Source organism: Lipotes vexillifer, unplaced genomic scaffold, assembly GCF_000442215.2.
Source record: "Lipotes vexillifer unplaced genomic scaffold, Lipotes_vexillifer_v1.1 scaffold1238, whole genome shotgun sequence".
Lineage (NCBI taxonomy): Eukaryota > Metazoa > Chordata > Mammalia > Artiodactyla > Lipotidae > Lipotes > Lipotes vexillifer.
The window spans coordinates 316,131-333,531 of record NW_006775669.1 but is presented as its reverse complement, the minus strand read 5'-3'; the positions used below and the strand labels follow the sequence as shown (position 1 = coordinate 333,531).

The 17,401-nt window shown below is 44.2% G+C and overlaps 1 protein-coding gene and 1 pseudogene across 1 annotated transcript in view; both read left to right on the top strand.

Annotated features, from left to right (window-relative positions):
- Positions 1-1,867, top strand: part of DDO (D-aspartate oxidase) — an 18,248-nt gene extending 16,381 nt beyond the window's left edge. Inside the window, exon 5 of the mRNA XM_007450101.1 lies at positions 413-1,867. Within this exon, the coding sequence (XP_007450163.1) occupies positions 413-980 (568 nt within the window). The 3' untranslated portion in view covers positions 981-1,867. The remainder of the gene's footprint in view (positions 1-412) is intronic.
- A 9,243-nt stretch (positions 1,868-11,110) lies between these two features.
- Positions 11,111-14,601, top strand: LOC103079738 (uncharacterized; annotated as a pseudogene).
- The last annotated feature ends 2,800 nt before the right edge of the window (positions 14,602-17,401 follow it).

Sequence of the window (17,401 nt, the reverse complement as noted above, 5' to 3'; positions counted from 1 at the left end):
CGCACAAAAAAAAAAACCCAACACAGAAAAAAAAAAAAAAAAAAAATTATAAAAAAAAAAAAAAAAAAAAAAAAAAAGTGCTTGGGGTTTTTAAAATACCAGGTTAACCTGGTATTTAGCATCTAGAATGATATAGGAACTCCATTAAACATAAAAAGGATGAAGCAGGTAGTTTGCTTTGAGTTTTTGAAATAGGTATTTATTTAGTAAGGTTCAACTTTAGGAATCCCTGGTTTCCAAGGATGTGAGACAGTCAGCTAGAATTTGGCCTGCTTGGGCCCTGGAAGCTCTGGAGGTATTTGATCATTCGACGGTCTCCTCAGTTTTGTTTCCAAGTTCCTGTCCATCACTTCTGTAAGGGGTTGAGCAGGAAACTGCCATGGCTCACCTCATGGTCTCTCGTTCTCCCCAGGCTAAAAGGAAGCGGGGGCCTGATACTCACCCGACGAATAGAAGACCTGTGGGAGCTTCACCCGTCCTTCGACATTGTGGTCAACTGTTCAGGCCTTGGAAGCAGGCAGCTTGCAGGAGACCTGAAGATTTTCCCAGTGAGGGGTCAAGTGCTCAAAGTGCAGGCTCCCTGGGTGAAGCATTTTATCCGAGATGGGAGTGGGCTGACATACATTTACCCTGGTATATCCAATGTAACCCTGGGTGGAACTAGGCAAAAAGGAGACTGGAATCTGTCCCCAGATGCAGAAATTAGCAAAGGGATTCTTTCCCGATGCTGTGCCCTTGAGCCCTCTCTCCATGGAGCCTGTGACATAAGGGAGAAGGTGGGCTTGAGGCCCACCAGGCCAGGTGTGCGGCTGGAGAAAGAGCTCTTAGCCCAGGGCAGCCGGAGGCTACCTGTGGTCCATCACTACGGCCATGGTAGTGGGGGCATAGCCATGCACTGGGGCACTGCTCTGGAGGCCACCAGGCTGGTGAGCGAGTGTGCCCAAGCCCTCAGGACCCCTGCTCCCAAATCAAAGCTGTAGGCATGAAATGACAGCAAATGGCCCCAGAAACTATTAATCAAAATATAATTTAAGTACCAGAAGAGATTCAAATAACTTTTCCATTGAATGAAAGTTTAATTGGACATGGCTTTGCTTTCAAAATTAGAAATGATGCAATATGTATCAGTAGACTTAAGATTAGTACTAATCTAACTTAGTACTAGACTTAAGTCTAGTACTAATGACATAGGGCATAAAGCTCTATTTTTGTTAAAAAAAACTTGCTATAAAGTAAGATTTCTTTTAGATCTCGTGTCCAGGGATCTATGCCAATTCACATGGTTGCAGGGATTTTTTTTGGCTCATAAATCCACAGGAGGAGATAATGTATGGAAAACACTTAACTCACTGTATGTTGCAGAGCTGCCCATGATGCTCATAGGTTGCAGTCAAGTGAACACTATAATCCTTTAAAATTACACAGTGATATACAATTCAGGCTTATTCCATTTAGTGGAAGACAAAGCATGATTCCTGCTAGTGCTAGTGGCAACCTCTATTTCCTCTCAGCTGGTACTGATGGTAGAACATAGGGATGATGTTGCCTACAGATGTGGCATTAACTCAATTGCTGTCTGGGGTCAATCACCTAAAGGGCGTACTTTCCACTACCACAAATGATTGCGAGCTGGTTTGTTGGATGGTTGACTTTGCCTGAGCATTTTTGAAGATTGAATAGTATGTGCAGCCAAAGGGCTAATTTGCTAATTAAAATGGAACAATCACTCTGAATAAAATATAAACAAAGAGTTTTCTGCAAGTTGTTAAAAGGTACTGGGGAGGAGTGGAAATGTATCTCATGATAAAATGAGTTTGGGAATTGCTGAATTAATAAATCTAATCTGGATTCTTGACTTGGTCTTTAATCTGTTCATGTGTATTGTGTATTGTGTATTGTGAATTCTTTGGCTGAGTGAATGGTAAAGGAGATGCTATTCATTGAGGTAAGGGAGCTTGGGAGAAATATATGTAATTTTTTTTTTATGAGAATAGTCTGTTCTATTTGACATTTTCTAGCACTGGAGAATTTCTAAGTTTGAATATTTCTAATTTAAATATAGGCCTAAATAGTAGGCCTTAATAAGATGTAATGTGTATGGTGTTTATGTTATAGTTATTGGGACTTCCCTGGTGGTTCATTGGTTAAGACTCCATGCTTCCACTGCAGGCGGCACAGGTTCGAGCCCTGGCTGGGGAACTAAGCTCCCCCATGCCTTGTGGTGTGGCCAAAAAAAAAAAAAAAAAGTACAGCTATCATTGAAAAGGTGAATGAAAATATATACATGAGGGTCAAAAAAAAGAACTATATGTAATTCTAATTTAAATTTTTTGGGGATATGGCTTATGTTTAGTGATGATAAGTTCTATTTTAGACATCCTGGGGGGAGATGTGGAACTGGCAAAGAGAATGGGAAAGAGAAAGCCCCCAGCACAGCTCCATTCTTGCTGTTTTGTTCGTTGAGCTTTTGCATATGATTTTTTAAAATATCTTTATTGGAGTATAATTGCTTTACAATGGTGTGTTAGTTTCTGCTTTATAACAAAGTGAATCAGCTATACATATACTTGTATCCCCATATCTCTTCCCTCTTGCGTCTCCCTCCCACTGTCCCTATTGCATATGATTTTGTTTGCAGAGAATGTTGTGCTGGGAGAGAGAAAGATGGAAAGAGCGGGCGTGCATGCCAGTGTACTAAAGGACCTTAATCATCCCTTGCAGTATTAAAGTTCCCAAGTTAAATCGTGTGGATTCTTTTCTATGGATTTCCACCAGGGGGTGGTGGTGTATCAAATTCAGATAAATTGGTACATTGGAAAATTTAGAAATGGTTAGAAATAAAAATTGGATACCAGGTGTGTGGAGTATGTGGGTGATTCTTTTGAGGTTTTGGAGTTTATATGCCCCAAATGCAATTGTTTAGAATTCTGTTTAAAGTATTTGAGAAATGTACAAGCTCAGATAGACTGAAAATATACACACATCCATCACATGCACTCACTGCATATGACCTGTGAGAAATAATATGTTATGACAAATGGCATTTTGAAGAGGGGGAATACATTTTTTAATGGTTAAAAATGAAAAATTTCAGAATAGGTGTATTTCAGTCATTGTTACAGCAGTTTTAAGTGTATTCAGTTGTTCCTTATGCCCACAGTTTAGATCCTGCAGCATTTTCATTTCCTGTAGGTAGGTTCATACTCTATGACTATTGCCTATTTGCAATGGTCTAAGCAATTACTCTAGTTTAATTTAACTCTGCATTTTATACAAGACTGGAAGATTAGAGGTTTCTTGGGAAAGTGGTCATGTGGGCATGTCCTGATTTCATTTTTACTAATTGATAAATATTTGCTCCTTCTCTTAAAGGTTTATTCATTTCAATCAGTACCTGCCAACCTGGGTTGCACATTAAAGTCACCGGGGAAGTTTGAAAAACTAATCATTCCCAGCCCTGCTCTAGTAAATTAGCATTTGTTGGGGGTTGGGTGGGGCCCCGGCAACAGTATTTACTCATAACCCGCAGAGTTCTATCCAATAGCTGGGACTGAAGGTTATGAGCACTGTTTTACTCCTCTACTCACGGGGCTCTGCCACTTCTATAACCACTCGCCTCCCCTTCCTTCCTCACCATCTTGGGGCATTGAGCTAAGAGGGATGTTCTCACATATGCAGGTGTGTTCTTAGGCACTCCTGGGCAAGGTGGTAGGTAGGAATTAGCTGTCTCCCAAAGTGGCTCTCTAGAAATGCTGGGAACCACATTGTTGGCTGTAGGTCAGCTGCCCAGAGACAGCTGCCTGTCTGAAAGATGAGAGGCTGAATATACAAATGGACAATGGCCAGACTATATATAAAAGAACTCTGATCCAGGGCTTCCCTGGTGGCGCAGTGGTTGGGAGTCCACCTGCCGATGCAGGGGATATGGGTTCGTGTCCCGGTCTGGGAAGATCCCACATGCCACGGAGCGGCTGGGCCCGTGAGCCATGGCCGCTGAGCCTGTGCGTCCGGAGCCCGTGCTCCACAACGGGAGGGGCCACAGAGGTGAGAGGCCCGCATACTGCCAAAAAAAAAAAAAAAAGGAACTCTGATCCATGGTCTGCAGCAACCTGCCTGGGAAACTAACCTCTTTCTTTACAATAGCCAGCAAGGGAGCCAGTCTGCTATAGGTCAGATTTGTAAGAAGCTAAATTGCTATCTCTAGTAACAATCCAGAAAGTTAAACAATCATTTCTGGAACAGTTGGTTCCAAATGGCCAGTACTTGATTAATAACTGCCAGCTTCCCCAATTTCTGTCCTGTTTCCAACTTAGGACCAACCAGAGAAAGCCAAATATGCACCCCTGACCAATCACACAGGATGCCCCACTTCTTAATAGCCTGCCGACAGCTTCCCCACGCCAAGAGCATCCATTCAGGGCACACCTGAAGTCTTCTCTTTTGTCACTATAAAGCTTTCCCACTCTTCTGCCTGCCTTGGAGTTACGGTGGCTGAACTCCCTTACTATAGCAAGCTCTGAATAAATAGTCATTGCTTTTCTCATTTGGCTGGTCTTTCTTTGGTTGTTGTTGTTTGTTTGTTTCCACAAAGATTTCCTGTTTTTGTAAGCGGAAGTCTTAGATCACTATGCTAAAGCCCGAGAATGGGCTCCCATTTTCTATTACAGATCATTTAAAAACTTTTTCTTAACATGGAGAACAACCGATTTCCTTCTTAAATCCCTGCTTTCAAGTGTCTGACATTTGTGGCTGAGCTAGGACCTGCTGCAGCCATGACCCAGCGGGACACAGCAGCTTTGCTGAACCTCTTCTTCAGCAGACAGAGGTTATGTAGACTTTTGGGATTTTATTTGCTTAGGAAGAAAAAGTTAAACAGAAAGGCCATAGCCCACTAGGACATGGTTGTACAGAAGAAAGGCTATTTTAAAAAATGATATAGATTCTTCCTTTTATTGAATACATGCATTCAACCCAATTGATATTTGAACTATCTTTTTTTCCTCAATCCATTAAGAGCTTTTAGAGAAAAGGAAGAAAATGATGGTGGGACCTGTGTCCTCTGGGAGTTGTAGTTCTGGGAAACCTGTTCCAGGACTCTCATAACTTGTCAGATATTTGAAATGAATGTAGCACTTAGAGTATTTTTTTCTTGATTCCTCTCATCTTTCTTCTTGAGGGTGTGAATGATGGAAACACATTTGAAACCTCTTTCCTCTGGGTATCATTCACTGAGGAAAAGCTGAGGGAGATGTTTAAGTGGTCTCTTTCTTCTCAAAAAATCTCTGCAGTTTGCCACCAGGCCTGGGGGCTTTATTATCCTAAGTGACTTTGCCGCCTATAAATCACAGCCCTAAGTGGCTAAAGGGAATGAGTTAACCAAATGCCTGAAAAAATGTAACCAATGTTTCTTCAATTATTAGCAGAACAATTGACTTGCATCTGGTCAGGGCATGTGCAGACCTGGCCTGCAGTCGTGTTACCTATAATTCAACCACTCAGAGCCTAAATTTCCCTTGAATTACACTTTTTACTCTGATGCATGTTCTGAGATATCAGTCCACCCCCCAATTTTTCATGTGTCCTAGTATTTCTCTTCCATACAAATCCAAGTGGTCTGGCAATGGAACTCAGCTATTGTAGTGAATACTCCAAATGGTTTGCCTGCTCTACCCAGGACCCCTTTTCTGGGAAATCTGCTCAAACCTGGGAGTTCACTATTTGGGCAGTATCCCTGGTACCCTGCCTCTCTGGTTATTGGATCAGAGGAAACTTTCAGTTAGGTTTAGGTTCAGTTATAGGTAACAGAAACCCCCCCATGTAGCTGCTTAAATAAGATGGGCATGCATTTCTCTCTTACTTGGTAGAAGCCTGGATTTAGGCAGTTCTGGGCTTGTGTGGGGACTTCATCAGTGATCCAGGCTCTTCCTGCTCATGTTCTGTTATCTCAAGGGTATGGTTCCAAAATGGCAGTTGGAGCTCCAGCCATCGCATCATTAATCCACCCCCAATGAAACTTTCCAGAAGACTCACACAATACTTTTGCTTATATCTTATTGCATAAGCCTACACTAGAATCAAATGAAGCTGGGGATGTAGTCTTTTGACTTTGTGAACAATGTAAAATTCAAGGTTTTAGCAGGCTCTGCTAAAAGTAAGTTGGGTTAAGCTAGTCAGATTCTTAAGAATTTGTACCAAAGGATTCTAAAACTGTTTCCTGGTAATGGCAGGCTCTGGAGGCATGTAGACTTGGGGCAACAGTGCAGGCTGTTCAGGTTTATGTAGAGGAAGCAAGGCAAGAGAGAAAAGGCAGAAAAAAGCAGAAAACGGAGAGAAGAAAGCCCAAGGGGATGTACTTCGGGGGGAAGCATCAAGAATGACCCAGGTCCTGACCCAGTTCCACTCCTCATGCTGTCTGCCTGGACAGTCAATTCTGCATTCCTCAGAAACCTCATGTTTTAAAAAATTGCTTTTCAGAAATTATTGTGTTAAGAAGAGAAAGGGGATGGGAGCTGGAGAGTTTCAGATTCCCCCCAAAAGAAGTTATTTTTTCCTGGAGCAATTAATGATACATATTATAGCTATAAGAGTAAAATCTTAATATCATGGAGCAAATCCAGCATTTGCTGAATTCTATCTTTTACTTAAAAATCTTGTCCTTTCTTTTCCTAAACAGGGACATTTTATATATCCTTATATCCTTATCTCCTTTATAGTTGTTATCACACTTTGTTAGGATAGACAAAGTCTAAACTACTCAAATAAATCTCTTGTGTTCTAACATTGGTGTTACCCTACCTCCTGAATACATTATCAGTCCCTGGTCAAGATCCTATTGTAATCAGTGGTGTTCTTAGTAGTGCATATTTTGGCCTTTAATTAGTATAATTGAATTATGGCCAATTTGTATGACTGTAGGAGTAATATCTGTATTTCATTTCCTGTCTGTGGATTCTATGGGGAAATATTTTACCATAATCCCCTTTTCTCCTTGAGCCCATTAAGTAGATCCTCTCCTTTCAACCAAAAACTTTTGTCTAAGTCTGCTTATAAAAATTGAGTGGATCCCTGGGATAAAAAAACAGATTTCAGCTATCCAGTTAGACCAGGGGCAGCAAATTGCTTCTGTAAAGGGTCCAGTGGTAAATATTTTAGGCTTCGCTGGCCATGCAGTCTATGTTGCAACTTATCTCCTCAACTCTGCCACCATAGCCTGGGAGCAGTCTGATAATGTGTAAACAATGGTCACGGCTGTATTCCAATAAAACTTTATTTACAAAAACAAGCAGAAGGCCAGATTTGACCTAAAGGCTGTGGTTTGCCTTGTACTAAACTATAAGCTCCATTTGGGCAGGGACATATCTGATTTGTTGAACAGTTTATACCCAGCTCCAAATGCCAGGTCTGTTTCTTGGTAAACATTTGTTGAACGACTTGGTGAGTAAACTATCAATGTGGCATCAATGGACAGATTATTCCAGCTTAAATTTGAAAAAAAATTGTCTTTCCTGTTGGCTTTCTGACTGATTTTCCTTAAAAATTGTGAAAATCTATCTATTACTAAAATCTCACAGTTTGAGAATATCACAGAGGATTTCCCTGGTGGCGCAGTGGTTAAGAATCTGCCTGCCAATGCAGGGGACACAGGTTCGAGCCCTGGTCCATGAAGATGCCGCGGAGCAACTAAGCCCGTGCACCACAACTACTGGGCCTGTGCTCTAGGGCCCATGTGCCACAACTACTGAGCCCATGTGCCACAGCTACTGAAGCCCGTGTGCCTAGAGCCCGTGCTCTGCAACAAGAGAAGCCACCGCAATGAGAAGCCCACGCACCGCAATGAAGAGTAGCTCCTGCTCGCCACAACTAGAAAAAGCCCGCGGGCAGCAACGAAGACCCAACGCAGCCAAAACAAACAAACAAACAAACAAATAAATAAATAAATAAAATTTATTAAAAAAAAAAAAGAATATCACAGAGAATACATTCATGGCCTGGATTCTCAGGTGGCTGAATTACCTAACCAGCTAGAAGGACTAGGACGCAGAAAATTTTTTTAGGAGCAAAGCCATGATATCTGTGCCCCCATTCAAGCCTGTATATCTCACTGGCGTTATTCTACTGGACAAAGGTCTTGTCTTCATGGAGCTTACATTCAATTAGTGGAGGTAGAGTACATAAGTACATACACTCGTGTTTGGAGGTCTTCAGCGCTATGGAAAAAAACTTGTTTAAAAAAAATTGGGAGGCTCAAAGCCTGCTATTTTATCTAGAGTGGTTTGGTTAGTGTACGGAGCAGCACACACAGTGGAGTGTGGTGGGGTGCTGTGAGCGAGGAGAATGGGAACAGATTGGCTCAGCCGTGCAGACGTGGGTCAGATTTGCAGCTGTGCTAAGGATCTTGGATTTTGTACTAAGGGCAATGGGAAGTCATCAGAGAGTTGACAGCAAAGGAATCACATGATCTGGTGTTCCTCTGGTTCCTGGATGGAGAATAAACTGGATGGAGAGGCAAGGAAGCAAAAAGGGAGACAGTACCAAGGAGGCCATTACAGGGGTCCAGGGGCAAAGAGGAGAGTGGGCTGGACTAGGGTAGTGCCGGTGGTAAGGAGTGGCAGGACTCTGAATACTTTGAAGGTAGACAACAGGATTCACTAATGGATCTGATGTGGGGTGTGAAAATAAAAGAGGAGATAAAGCTGACCCCAAGGTTTTTGGTCTGAACATCTGGATGAATGGAGCTGCTGTGTTTCAAGATGGAGAACACCGAGGGAAAAGAAGGTTTAGTGGGACGGTGGGAGGTAGAAATAATCAGAAGTTTGGGGTAAGTTCAATTTGAGACATCTATTAGGTACCCAGGTGGAGATGTTGAGTACTCAGTGGGATATATTTGTCTGGAGTTCAGGAACAGGACCAGGATGGAGGTATAAATTTGGGAGCTATTAGTGGGAAGCAGCCGCATAGCACAGGGAGATCAGCTCCGTGCTTTGTGACCACCTAGAGGGGTGGGATAGGGAGGGCGGGAGGGAGACGCAAGAGGGAGGGGATATGGGCATATATGTGTGCATATAGCTGATTCACTTTGTTATACAGCAGAAACTAACACACCATTGTAAAGCAATTATACTCCAATAAAGATGTTAAAAAAAAAAACTGAAGTCTCTAAGATAGAAAACCTAAAAAACAAATGTAAAATTTCCCTGAAATAAAGGAAGAATCAAATAGTCTAAAAAAAAAAATTGGGGAGCTATTAGCATATTTAAAGTTATGGGAGTCGATGAGATATTTTGGGAGTGACTATAAAAAAAGAAAAGAAATACCTGAGGGCCGAGCTCTGCAGTCAGTCAGCATTGAAAGGGTGGGAAGATGAAGAGGAGATAGCAAAGGAACTTCCAGTAAGGTAGAAGCAAAACCTGGAGAATATGGTGTCTCAGAAGTGAAATGAAGAGTTTGTCAGGAAGGATGGAGTGATCACCTGTGTTGAATGCTGCTGAGAAGTGGAATAAAGCAAGACCTGGGAACTGACCATTGGATTTGGCAAAGTGGAAATCACTGGTGGCCTGAGAAAAGTAGTTTCTCTAAAGTGGTAAGGGAGAGAGTCTGACTGGAGTAGGATCAAGAGAGAGTGGGAAGAGAGGATGTGGAAATATTGAGTATAAGACAACTCCTTTAAGGAGTTTTTGCAACAAAAGGGAGTAGAGAAAGGGGGCGGTGGCTGGAAGGGGTGGCTCCAAGAGATTTGTTGAGATGTTCTCTAGCAGCCTCAGCAAGTAGCATGGAAGATGGTAACTAGATCAGTTCAGGGCTGGGGACTGCAGAATGGGTGCAGCACGGGGATGGGAGGCCAGACCATCCAGGGCTCTGCTCAGAATGGCTAAAGTAAGCCCCCTGGGACTGGGTTGGATGGCCAAGGAGGTAAAACCATGATCCTTAGGAGGAAAGAAGTAAGGCAACCAGAGAGATAGGACACTGTGGTCAGAGAGAAGTACATGGAAAATTAGAATCAAAGAAGTAAGGCATTTGATGTCAAAGTCTATACTGCAACACTGAGAATGGCTTTCTTAATCGGAGTGTGACACCAAGATGAATGAGGAAGAACAACCAGGAAACAAGAAGTTTAGAAGACAAAGTAATAGTGGGGAGAGAAAGAAACTAACATGTACTGAGGACCTACTATGGGCTAGGTGCTTTTTACATGTACTATCTCTTTAAAATATCTTCAAAAGCCTGAGATATTAAAATTCCCATTTTATATCCAGGGAAATTACAATTCAGAGGTTAAATAACACGCTCAAGGTCACACAGTTAGCAAATGATCAGAATTTGAACTTGGTTCTGCCTGGCTCTGAAGCACATGAACTCCTATTGTCCGTCCTTCCTTCCTTGCTGAGGTATAACTTTTATACACTGACATGTACAAGTCATACTTGTATAACTTACAAACTACACACAGGTAGCTATCACCCAGATCAAGATATAGAATATTTACAATACCCTAGAAGGCTCTCTCATGCCCCTCTCATTTTGCATCCCTCCAAAGGTAGTTTCATGTGTCAACTTGACCAGATCATGGGATGTACAGATAACTAGTTCAACATTATTTCTGGGTATGTTTACGAGATTAGCATTTGAATCCACAGACTCAGTAAAGTAGATTGCCCTCCGCAGTATGGGTGGGCTTCATCCAGTCCACCGAGGGCCTGAGTAGAACAAAAAGGTAGAAGAAGGCAGGAACTGCTTTTCTCCCGGCCTGGCTGCTTGAGCTGGGACACCAGTCATCTTCTGTCCTCCGTGCTCCTGGCTCTTAGGCCTTCAGACTGAGACTGGAATTTACACCACTGACTCCCAGGCCTTAAAATGACACCACTGGCCTTCCTGGGAATCCAGTTTGCAGAATGCCTCAGTTTGCAGGTTTGGAGCCACAGTAAAGATTTTGGATTTTGTACTAAGTGCAATGGGAAGCTATCAGAGACTTGCGAACCAAGGAACGACATGATCTGGTATTCCTCCGGTTGCTGTGTGGAGAATAAACTGAATGGAGGGGCAAGAAAGCAAAAAGAGAGATGTAATCTCCCTTCTCCATAATCATGTGAATGACCGGTCAGAGCAGGGGCTCATGGAGGTGATAGATGGAGTATTAGCTCAGGTCTGTCTCACAGTGGGCCCAGTAGGTCCCCAAACCCATCCTGTGATTATCCCCCCAGTTCTGGAACGCATAATTGGAACAGATGTACTCAGCAGCTGGCAGAATCCCCATGTTGGTTTGCTGTTATGTGGAGTGAGAGCTATTATGGTGGGAAAGGTCAAGTGGAAGCCACTAGAATTGACTCCACCTAGGAAAATAGTAAACCAAAAGCGATACCACATTCCTGGAGGGATTGCAGAGATTAGTGCCACCATCAAGGACTTGAAAGAGGCAGAGGTGGTGGTTCTCACCACATCCCCATGCAACTTGCCTGTTTGGCCTGTGCAAAAGACAGATGGATCTTGGAGAATGACAGTGAATTACCGTAGGCTTAACCAGATGGTGCCACCAATTGCAGATGCTGTACCAGATGTGGTTTCATTGCTTGAGAAAACTAGCACATTCCCTGTTACTTGGTATACAACTATTGAACTGACAAATGCCTTTTCTCCATCTCTGTCCATAAGGTCTACTAGAAGCAGATTACTTTCATCTGGTAAGGCCAGTAATACACCTTCACTGTCCTACCTCAGGGGCATAGCTGATATCAATCCTCTGTCATCATTTAGTTTGCAGGGATCATGATTGACTTTCCCTTCCACAAGATATCACACTGGTTCACTACATTGATGGCATTATGCTGACTGGACCTGGTGATCAAGACGTAGCAACTACTCTAGATTTACTGGTAAGACATTTACATGTCTGAGAGTGAGATAAGTCTGACAAAAATTCAGGGGCCTTCGACCTTAGTGAAATTTCTAGGGGTCCAGTGGTGTGAGACATGTCAAGATATCCCTTCTAAGTGAAGGGTAAGTGTTGCATCCATCTGGCCTTTCTTATAAAAAATTAGAGGTACAATGCCTAATGGGTCTCTTGGATTTTGGAGGCAATATATTCCTCATCTGTGTGTGTTGCTCTGGCCCATTTACCAAGTGATTCAAAAAGCTGTTAGTTTTGGGCTTCCCTGGTGGCACAGTGGTTGAGAGTCCACCTGCTGATGCAGGGCACACGGGTTCGTGCCCCGGTCCGGGAGGATCCCACATGCCGCGGAGCGGCTGGGCCCGTGAGCCATGGCCACTGAGCCTGCACGTCCAGAGCCTGTGCTCCGCAACGGGAGAGGCCCATGTACCGCAAAAAAAAAAAAAAAGCTGTTAGTTTTGAGTGGAGCCCAGAGTAAGAGAAGGTTCTGTCACAGGTCCAGGCTGCCATGCAAGCTGCTCTGTCACGTGGGTCATACGATCCAGCAGATCCATTGATACTTAAAGTGGCAGTGGCTGATAGGGATGCTGTTTGGAGCCTTTGGCAGCCCCTATAGGTGAATCACAGCACAAGCCCTTAGGATTTTGGAGCAAAGTTCTGCCATCCTCTGCAGATAACTACTCTTCTTTTGAGAAACAGCTATTGACCTGCTACCAGGCCTTAGTATAAACTGAACAAATGACTGTGGGCCACTGAACTACCATATGACCTGAGCTGACCCACCAAGCCATAAATCTGAGCATACACAGCAGCACTCCATCATCAAATGGGAGCTGTATGTATGTGGTTGGATCCCAGCAGGCCCCGAAGACACAGTGTTACATGAAGAAGTGGCTCAAATGCCCATGGTCCCCACTCCTGCAACACTGCCTTCTCTCTCCCAGGCTGCATGTGTGAACTCAGAGGGAGTTCTCTATGATCAGTGGAAGAGAAGACTCAAACCTGGTTTACAGATGGTCCTGCACAATATATGTAGGCACCATCCAAAAAGTGACAGTTGCAGCACTACAGCCCCTTCCTGGGACAGCCCCGCAGGACAGTGGTGAAGGGAAATCCTCCCAGTGGGCACAACTTCGGGCAGTGCACCTAGTGGTATACTTTGCTTGGAAGGAGAAGTGGCCAGATGTGATTATATACTAATTCATGAGCTGTAGCCAATGGTTTGGCTGGATGGTCAGGGACTTAGAAGGAACATGATTGGAAAACTGGACAAGGATATTTGGGGAGGAGGTATGTGGATAGAACTCTCTGAATGGGAAAAAACATGAATATATTTGTGTCCTATGTGACCTCAACAGAGGAGGATTTTAATAATCAAGTTGATAGGATGACCTGTTCTGTGATATCAATCAACCTCTTTCCCCAGCCACATGAACAAAGTGGCCCTTGTGGCAGGGAGGAAGGTTATACATGGGCTCAGCAACATGAACTTCCACTCACCAAGGCCAACCTGACTGTGGCCACTGCTGAGAGTCTAAACTGCCAGCAGCAGAGACCAACACTGAGTCCCTGATGTAGCACCACTGCCTGGGGTGATCAACCAGCCATCTGGTGGCAGGTTGATTACACTGGACCACTTCCATCATGGAAGGGTCATGTTTTGTTTTTACTGGAATAAGCACTTACTCTGGACACATGGATTTGCCTTCAATTGTGTGCAATGGATTTGCACACAATGCTTCTGCCAGAACTACCATCTGTGGACTTACAGAATGTTTTATCCCCTGTCATGGTGTTCCACACAGCATTGCTTCTGATCAAGGAACTCACTTCACAGCAAAAGAAGTATGATAATGGGTCCATGCTCATGGAACTCACTGTTCTTACCATGCTCCGCACCACCCTGAAGCAGCTGGTTTGATGGAATGATGCAAAGGCCTTTTGAAGACTCTGCTATGTTTTCCAGAAGGCTGTGTATGCTCTGAATCAGCATCCAGTGTATGGTTTTGTTTCTCTGATAGCCAGCATTCAAGGGTTTGTCACCGGCAAAGCTCACTCGGGTCCCCGGAAAAAAATAAGACGGAATCTAGGTGGTACGGTCTAACCTCTTCTTCTGTGGTAAGTCTAGTTTCACTTACCTATAGGGTGTCGTGTGCAGAGGCCTTGGAGCTGACAGGTTGGATCAGAGTTCCCAGCACAGAACCGCTGTGCCTGACACCCCAACTTCTGGGGCTGTGTGCAGAAGCGCTGTGCAAAACACCTCAATTCAAGATGGCGGCAGCAGGACGGGTGCAGAGACGCTGCGCCTGGCACTGCAATTTGGAGCCATGAGCAGCGCAGCTGTACCGCCCGCCAGCTGATGGCTGAGGCTGACACTGACACTGACACCAACCCTATAAAGCTGCCCCGCCCACAGTCTGTCCGGAGAGTGTGGACTCCGGAGCAGGAGATCCTGCTGCTCTGTTCCTTCATCAAAGAATAAAGCTTTCCTTTGCTTTGAACTGAACTGTGTCTCCTTCTACTGGCCCAAGTGACATCCGGCAGGTGGACCCCTTGTTGGGGCCTGACTTAAAAGGTTAGTAACAGGTCCAGGAATCAAGAGGTGGAAATGGAAGTGGCACCACTTATTATTACCCCCTAGTGACCCCTGAGGAAAATATTTGCTTCCTGGTCCCACAACCTTATGCTCTGCTAGCCGGGAGGTCTTAGTTCCAGCGTGAGGTAATGCTTCCACCTGCAGATACAACAGTGATTCCATTGAACTGGGAGTAAAGACTGCTGCCTGCTCACTTTGGGCCCCTCATGCCTCTGAATCAACAAGACAAAGAAGGGAATTTTGGTGTTGCCTGGGGTGATTCGTCCTGACTAAGATGGGGAAATCGGACTGCTTCACAATGGAGGTAAGGAAGAATGTCTAAAGTACAGGAAATCCCTTAGGGCATGATTACCATACCCTGTGATTAAGGTCAATGGAAAACGACAACAACCCCATCCAGGCAGGGCTACTACGGCACAGACTCTTCAGGAACGAGGGTTTGGGTCACCCCAGCAGGTTAAGAACCACAACCAGCTGAGGTGCTCGCTGAAGGTAAAGGGAGTACAGATTGGGTAGTGGAAGAAGGTAGTTATAAATACCAGCTATGACCATGTGAACAGTTAACAGAAACAAGGACTGTAATTATCATGAGTATTCCTCTTTATTTTGTTATGAATATGTTTGTGTGTATGTGTGTGTGCTATTTGCAGCACAGTAATTAATGTTTATGGTTATGATTTGGGGTCGTTGACAAAAAGCAAAATTGCATTTATTTATTTATTTTTTTGAGGCTGGGAAAAGTGGAAAGCACTTGAAAAAATGTTTTACAGAAAATAGTTAAAAGAAATGTATTTTAATACTTCAAGATTGGTCTTCAGTTTAATTGGAACTTCACTAGTCAGGAATACAATGTAGTAGATTTGTTAACAGCCCTTTTGAGTCAGCCCCAGCATGGGTCCTTCTGCCTGCTGTCATTGGAGCCAATAGAATGAGACTGAGTTCTGTTCTGAAGCAAAGGAAAGCCTTATTTTCTGATTAAAGAATGGAGAGACGCGAACCTGTACTCTAGAGCAGGGGTCCCCAACCCCAGGCCGAGGACCGGTACCAGGAGAGGCCTGTTAGGAACCGGGCCGCACAGCAGGAGGTGAGCAGCGGGCGAGCGAGCGAAGTTTCATCTGCCGCTCCCCCATCGCTGGCGTTACCGCCTGAACTATCCCCCCCTCCCCCCGTCTGTGGAAAAATTGTCTTCCACGAAACCAGTCCCTGGTGCCAAAACGGTTGGGGACCTCTGCTCTAGCGCACAAACTCTGCCCCCAGGCCGTGGGCGGGGCTGCTTTATAGGCTTCCGGGCAGCATCAGCGGGAAGGGGAGGGGGCGGAGTTCTCCAGGGCCGGGTGCAGTGTCTCTGCACACGGACCGCCGCCATCTTGGGCTGAGGTGGAGTGTGCAGTCTGCTCAGCTGAGGTGTTGGGCGCAGACGTTTCACGCTGTGAATTTGGGTCAGAAGTTCCGGGTGCAAGGCTTCTGCACACCGTACGCTATGAGCAAGTGAAACTAGACTAAGCACAAAGAGGGGGAAAAAAAGGTTAGACTTTATTACCCGTATTCTATTTTTATTTCCTGGGAATTGTTAATGGGCTTTGCCAGTGACAGATTCCGTGAAATGGTCAAAATTTATTCTAATGTCCTTATAATGTGCTTTTCCGTGATGTAGAGTCTGGAAAGTTAAAAACTGCATTTCCTCGGGAATTCCCTGGCTGTCCAGTTATTAGGATTCGGCGCTTTCACTGCCGGGGCCTGGGTCCAATCCCTGGTCAGAGAACTAAGATCTTGAAAGCCGTGCAGCACGAGGGTGGGAGTGGAGGGGCGGACCTACATTTCCTAGACTGTCTTACAGCTAGGGTTCCATATGTGATTAAGATTCCTTTGGACTTGTGTATTTGCATGAACCTTGGATTTGAAACTGAGTTAAGTGTGGAAACTTAAACTGAGTTAAGTAGATGATGGCAGAGGCTTCACGGTTCTACATCAGCCACTTCCTGGTTCCGCTGCATCTGATAGTAATGGCAAATGCTTTTCCAAAAATGGCAGAGGCAGTTGGGCATTGTTCTCAGTAGCTCAGTTAGTACCCATTCCTCTACTTTTCCATGGTTTAGGAAGCCACATAATACTTGGAAATAAATACTTTTCAGCTTACATTGCAAGTAGAATCTGTTGTCTACAACTGAATGCTATATAATAACCATGCCAGGCTCCACCACCCAGTTCTCAGTGCTTGGAACCATGCAGTCTAGTGACCGGGGTTAGGTTAGCCTGTAGATAGAATAGGTAGCACCCAAGTCAAGTGACTTTGGGGGATCCCCTCTGTTCCCTGAGTTTATTGACCTCAAATTTCACCTGAAACTCTACTCTTAGTATTAAATTTCTTTAATTTAAGGTCTTTTTCCCCTTCCTCTAAACTGTTCCTATGTGCATCACACCCGTGTGGGACCATCTCTTATTATATATAGTGATTTTTAACAGTAGTGAGATTTCCTCTCTGCTGTGTTCACTGGTGATAGGTTGTGGGAGTGAATATATATGAAGGATGGGGAGGGAGGTTGTATTATAGTCAAAAGGAGAGGCAACCAAAGTAAAAATATTTAGGAAGGTGTAGCTCCTTAAGCAGACATTATTGATTTACACCTTATGTGAATGAGTTGCTGGTCTCAGCTGAGAGCTGCTTTTGATTATGTAGAATCAGAGCTGGGGAGGGTTGTGGAGTAAAAGGTGAAAATGTTTGGGAAATCCACATATATCAGGTCTCTTCTGGAGTTGCAAGTGTTTGTTGCCTAGGGGCTTGGTGTGCAGAGCATGGAAGTATTGAAGATACATCTGCTGAGGGTGGTCATGCCTTTATCCATTAGAGCTTAAGTGAGAGAATAGTATATGCTGATATGGACAGATGAGAAGAGGGTGTGTAAACAGTGGGCAGTGCATTTGCT